Source organism: Echinops telfairi, unplaced genomic scaffold (genome assembly GCF_000313985.2).
Source record: "Echinops telfairi isolate 266 unplaced genomic scaffold, ASM31398v2 ScPeMD7_9;HRSCAF=40, whole genome shotgun sequence".
NCBI lineage: Eukaryota > Metazoa > Chordata > Mammalia > Afrosoricida > Tenrecidae > Echinops > Echinops telfairi.
The window spans coordinates 34,957,271-34,963,614 of NW_022103906.1; the positions used below are offsets into that span (position 1 = coordinate 34,957,271).

The 6,344-nt window shown below is 47.9% G+C and overlaps 1 protein-coding gene across 1 annotated transcript in view; it reads left to right on the forward strand.

Annotated features, from left to right (window-relative positions):
- Positions 1-5,634, forward strand: part of GOT1L1 (glutamic-oxaloacetic transaminase 1 like 1) — an 11,039-nt gene extending 5,405 nt beyond the window's left edge. Inside the window, exons 3-9 of the mRNA XM_004696505.1 lie at positions 1,309-1,420; positions 2,662-2,771; positions 2,986-3,078; positions 3,200-3,350; positions 3,822-3,987; positions 5,060-5,202; positions 5,471-5,634. Of these exons, the coding sequence (XP_004696562.1) occupies positions 1,309-1,420; positions 2,662-2,771; positions 2,986-3,078; positions 3,200-3,350; positions 3,822-3,987; positions 5,060-5,202; positions 5,471-5,634 (939 nt within the window). The remainder of the gene's footprint in view (positions 1-1,308; positions 1,421-2,661; positions 2,772-2,985; positions 3,079-3,199; positions 3,351-3,821; positions 3,988-5,059; positions 5,203-5,470) is intronic.
- Positions 5,635-6,344: the final 710 nt, after the last annotated feature.

Below are 6,344 nucleotides of genomic sequence, written 5' to 3' on the forward strand. Positions count from 1 at the left end.
AAACTGGGGTCCTGGTAGTTGGGGGTCTTTTGCCCTTTTAATGAAAGACTTATCGACTCTTGGGTGGTTCTATTACGACAGAGAAGCCTGTGGGGGCCGCCTTCTTGTGCTGGGTCTCCAGGTTGTGCACCTTTGACGGGGTGCATCTTACCACTTTTCTATCACACCTTTTTTTTTTTTAAGATCATTGTATTGGGGACTCTTACAACTCTTGTTACAATCCACACATCAACTGTATCAGACATATTTGTACATATATTGCCATCGTTCTTTTCTAGACATTTGCTTTCTGTTGAGCCCTTTTTTTTCCTCTCCGCCCTCTTCATAGCCCCTTGATAGATTATAGATTGTTATTATTTTCATATCTCACCCCGACCGCTGTCTCCCTTCCCCTCTGGTTTCTGTTGTTCTTCCCCCTGGAGAGGTGTGTGTGGTTATGTGCCATTCATTACAATAAGTTCCCCCCTTTCTCCCTTCCTCTCCCCCTCTTCTCCCTACCCTTTTGGTATCGCTATTCCCACTCCTGCTCCTGGGCTCCTGTGTTTTGAACTTTCTCTCTTGCCTATACCTAGGTACATGCGCCCGTCTAGTCCAGAGTGGGCAGCAGCACTGGGGTCATGATAGTGGGGGTGGGTGGATGAGGAAACCTCAAGGAACCAGCGGTATATTGTATGATCTATCGGTGCTCTACTGCACCCTGATTGAGTCATCCCTTCCCTGCGACCCCTCTGTGGGGGGATGTTACATTGTCCACAGATGGGCTTTGGGTCTCTCTTCCAACCCCCCTCATTCTAACTCATTAGTAGAAACAATTTGAATCTTCTTTCTTCAACACAGCCTTCAGCTTTTGCAGGCTGTACTGTACTATTATTATGTACATGTTACACATACGCAGTTTACTGTATGCCTCAACAACCCTTTTTAAAAACATAAAGATTCACCTTCTGAAGAACCAAGGTGCAATTTGTCAGATGACATGGTCAGAGGTCTTCTAAATCATACTTGGCCAGTCATTCGGGTTAGATGCCCTGCATCTCCGAGGTCAATAAGTTGTGGCATGAGTACGTGCATACACGAGTGAGTGACTGAGAGCAGATGAAACTTAGACCCCAGCACTTGGCGCTGTGCATGGTTCTGGAGGCTAGGGGGTTGAAACTGGGGCCTTGGTGATGCTGACTCCCCCTGATGGCTCTGAGAGAGGTCCTTGGCGTCTTCTTGCACTCTCCTAGGGCCATCGTCTTTCTGACTGGGTCTTTCTCCTGACTCTCGTTAAGGCTTGGTTTCTGTATATCTATTTTTTGCTGGCAGGTAGGGGGTGTGCACACAGTGGGTGACAATGGTGCCTTTCAGCTGGGGGCCCGTTTTCTCAGAACTTGGCGTCAGGACTCCAAAGTCGTTTATATCGCCTCGTTTCAAAAAGGTGAGTTTTACTCAAGGTGGGGGTGGGGGTGGGGAAGGGGTGGGAGAGACAGAAGATCCTTCCTTTGTTTCTTTTCATGAAAAAAAAAAAAATGAGCGGCCACTTATTAAGTCGTCAATGGGAAAAAGACAAGACAACGGCCAAGACGGTCATCCAGGCGAGGGAGCCATTCATAGGAGGTCATAATGGCGTCCAAGGTTTGCTGATGGAGAGTGGTATAAGGACATGGAGGTGACAAATGCTTGGCTGGTGGCAGATCAATACATCGCAGTCACAGGTGGGATTACTGAAGTAGGAGTGGGGTCGTGCCTGGGACCCGCACATTGTGATACACAGAGGAGCGCACACGATTGGTCTAGGGCAGGGGCCACACCTGCTGCTCTTGGAAGTAAGATTGAAACTGAACCTAAAACAATCATAGTTTCCTTGAAAGGACATTATTCAGATAATGGTGATTTCATTTGTTTGTTAAAAAATGTCTTTATGGCCTTCAAATAGTTTTTAAATGGTTGTGAGGGACAGGATCATCTCTTCCATCTCAAAAGTTTGCTGGCCCCTGGTCTAAGGCCTTCCCCAGGGCCGTCAAGGCAGGACCCATGATTATTCGACCCCCAGTACAATTGTCAAGACAGATCCCGCGCCTCCCCCACCCCCCAAGTGATCCCTCCTCTCTCTGGGATGATCAGGGGGATTAAAGTAATCCATTTTCCAGTCTACTCCGTCTGAGGGCAAGACTCTCCCATCACAAGATTTTTTGGCTTTCCTTGTCATCCATACCCTTCTGCCAACCAGGTGCTCAGAATTCACCTTCTAATACAAATCTCTCCTCTGATCCTGGGTTTTATCATTTACAATCTTTGGACCACACAGGTTGGTGTGCTCTTTTCCATGTGAATTTAGGGGAGAGCTCACCTCACGACTGCTCGTTTTATGACCACCCTTTAAGATCCCAGGCACCATTCTTTCTGATAGCTGGGCACCATCTGGTTTCTTCACTACACTCTGCTGCAACGCTCAGATTTTCAATGATCACTTCATGAAGGCCAGGACAGCCTACCCTTAGCTGAGTCCCACTCCATTGACCGTGTTCACTATTGTCCTTCTCCATTTCTATCACAAGAAAAATGGTGGTCAAGCCAAGATCTGCTTGTCCTTGTCTGGTAATTATCCCACGTTTGGCTGGGACCCTCCCTTTCTTCATTTCCCATGTAACCAGTTGATGGGGGGCTATGTTCCTACAGAACTGCACGGACCTGTCTTCCAGGACATGGGCTTCACAGTCCATGAATACACCTTCTGGGACCCCAAGCAGATGCGCATGGACCTCAACATACTCATCAATGTGATGAAGGTAGAAGGAGCCACTCAGGAAATCCTCCCAGGACCTAGTCTATGACCTTAATGTCCTTCCTTTTCCATCACCCCTCAAATTAGTCAAAGCCTGTTCTAGGCTTGTGTTTGTCCAGCCCGGTAGCAGGCATCAACAGGCTTCTCCTCCCAATGCCCCGGTGTCATCGCTTCTGCTTGGCAGTGGAGGGGGTTCAAGAGACTGTCTCTACCTGCAGCAGGCCCAACATGGCAGTATCTTTGCAATTGGGAACATTGCCGACTTGAATTTGACACAAAGTCAGTGGACCAAGTTGATGTCCACCATGAAGGTGAGCCCAGTTTCTCCTCTTCCCTTCATGCCTCTGGCCATCCCCCACCTTTCCCATCAGCCTCATCCTTTCCTCATCCCATTTGGAATACCATTTTATTTCCTCCTCTTTTCTCCTGCAGAGAAAGCAGATTTTCCCATTTTTTGATGTTCCCAGTCAAGGTTTCTCCTCTGGTGACCCGAATGAGGACAGTAAAATCTTACGTTATTTTGTGACTCAAGGCTTTGAATTCTTCTGCAGCCAGTCTCTGTCCAAGAATTTTGGCATTTATGGTATGGTATGGGCATCAGCCAGAAGGAAATGGGTGGGCATGGTGCTAAAGTGGTGCCACACTCATGACACAAAAGCTGTCTCTGACATCTCCTGACCTCGGGAGAGAGCCAAGGACTCCAGAGAGCACCCCACAGAGGCAGAAGGAATGCTCACGGAGCCAGAAGTTGGGTGCTATGATGCTGTCCTAGCTCTGCTCCTAAAAGCAGACTGTGGCTAAGTAATTTTGCCCCCTTAGGCCTCTTTTCCCTGAATAAGATGAGGGCGCAAGACTTAGTGATCGGTCAAGTCCATGAGTCTTGTTTATGTTCATTTGTTTCGAAGAACTGCTTCTAACAACTTCCTAGGGTCAGATGCAGCCAGTCCTGGGCTAAGGGCTCAATCCATTCCACCTTCCGCAAGGTTGGAGGAAGAGCCCCGTCCCGGGGGAAGGAGAAGACAGAAGGATGAGGATGTCTGTCCTAATGCTGCAGATGAAGGCGTGGGGGTCCTGGCCGTGGTGACACTCAGCAACCAGTACCTGCAGCGCGTCCTCTCCCAGATGGTCAAATTCGCCAATGACCTGTGGTTTAACCCTCCCACTTTGGGGCCTCGTATCATCACCTCGATCCTCTGTAGTCCTGCTCTACAGGGAGAATGGTAAGGTGAAAGGTGGGGGCAGGAGGGGAAGAGCAGCACTTCTAGATACCTATCCGACTGATTCACAGGGTTGGCCTGGATGCTTCTCTTTCTACCCATGATGCACTGCCACCGAGTCAATGTCGACTCACAGAGCTGCCTGTAGGGTGGTAGAATTGCCCCTGTGAGTTTCCAAGACTATAGTTCTTTTTTTTTTTTAATCATTTTATTGGGGGCTCGTACAACTCATCACAATCCATACATCCATCCATTGTGTCAAGTATACTTACACACTTGCTGCCATCATCATTCTCAAAGCATTTGCCCTCCACCGAGCTCTTGGTATCGGCTCCTGACTGTCACTCTTTACAGGAACAAAAGGCTTCCTCTTTCTTTCTCAACTCTTTACAGGCATAGAAAGCTTCGTCTTTCTCTCTCAGAGCGGCAGGTGGCTTCAAACTGCTGACCTTACAGTTAGGAGCTCAACTTGTAACCACTCGCCTCTTTATTCCATTAATTCATCAATTCTTTCGCCACCATTTACCGAGGGCTCTACCGTATACTGAGCAGCCCCAGGGGGTGCAAACCTTAAGCACTCACTCTGAAGCACTCACAGCTGAAAGGCTGGTAGTTCACATCCACTCAAAAGGCCCTTGGAAAGCAGACCTGGTGATCTGCTTCCAAAAGGCCACGACTTAGAAAATCCCGTGGAACAGTTGGCTCCCAGGAGCCAGAATGGACTCAATAACAATGATCAGCAGCAACGGGCAAGAGCCACCCTATCTCGTGGGGTGTGGGTGATAGGTCTGTATTCTTTTGGGTTGCAGATTAGTGGAGTTATTTGAATTCTTCCTGACTGAAGAATATTGTAGAGAATCAGAGACTTTTGCTGGGGCAAAAACTCCTTATTAGCCTTTGTGGCTTCCTTAAATTAATAGAATCACCTCTCCCTCCATTTCCAAACCAGCCAGCGTTCAGGCTTAAGGTCAAGCACTCTGTTGGGGGTTTTGAAGGAAGAAGATTGGGATGGTTCTGAGAGCAGGGGTGGGGTGGGGGGCTCACACTCGCACATACTGTTGTCCTTCCTTGGCAGGAAGTACAGTCTAAAGAGGGTGGTAGAGAACATGATGTTGATCAAGGAAAAGGTGAAGGAGAAGCTTCGGCTGCTGGGAACCCCCGGCTCCTGGGACCACATCACGGATCAGAAGGGGACACACAGCTATCTTGGACTCAACTGTAAGTGTCTAAGATGGGGAAGGGGGGGTCCTTCTTTACTGACGCTGAGTCCGTCTCTAAGCATTAAACTTCCCTGACCAGGTGCCCAGTCCCTAGCTTTGCTCCAATCTTTGGTTCTTTTCTGAAGAAAGTGTGGCTGCCTTCGAGATTCTTGGAACACCCCCCCACCCCCCGAATGCTGACAATCCCTACCCCTCACCATGCACACTAGGCTAGAGGTGAGCAATGAGGTGGCCGCTGAGGTCTGAAGTTCTCTCATTCTCACCAGCCCAGCAGTTGGAATACCTGGTCAAGAAGAAGCATATCTACATCCCCATGAATGGTCGGATTAACTTCACCTCCGTTAACGCCAACAACATAGATTACATCACCCAGAGCATCAATGAAGCTGTCCTCCTCACCATGGGCTCGGAGAAATTTCTTCAGAAGTGAAGGACTGCTGGTTGGAATAGAAAGTTTAGTGTTTGCGAAAGTCCTGTGCTAATGATTCATGGCTTCATTTGTTCGGTCTTTTAACACCTCATTCTCTCTCCTTTACTTCATGGAGTGTTGCCTGACCTCCGCCAGGAGTCAACAAAAGGTCCAGAGAAGGCGTTTTTTGCCTTCCTTGACCAGCTCATATTTATTGAAGACCGATTATGTTAAGACCCTGACTTCGGCCCCGAAAAGAATTCAAGAGACAGTCCTCCTCCTATAGGAGGAAGAAGGCTATTTGGGAGACGAGCTTTAGCCATCTGAAACAGTTAGATAACATTTCAAGTGTGAATGCAAAAAAGGGAAAAAAAGGTCACAGGAGATTATATAGACAGTAAGCATGCCAGAATTTTAGAAAATCTATACCCTCATCTGGGCCGGATTGGCTGGGGGAAATCTCTTGGAATGGCAGGACTTGATTTGGATATTAGTTGATGAATAGGATTGGGTAACAGGTGGAATAGGCTGAAGGATGTCCTAGGCCATCCTGAGCAAGGGTCACTGGCATAATAATAGACAATGAATATTCATTGAGTAGTAATGCATGAAACTCTTCAAGCCCGCTGGATACTAAAAGGCATAAAATGCCCTTTCCCTGCTTCTATTGTCTCCCGCTCTAGTTGGGCGATACACTTTATATGGTAAAAATGTAGACAACCATAAAAGAT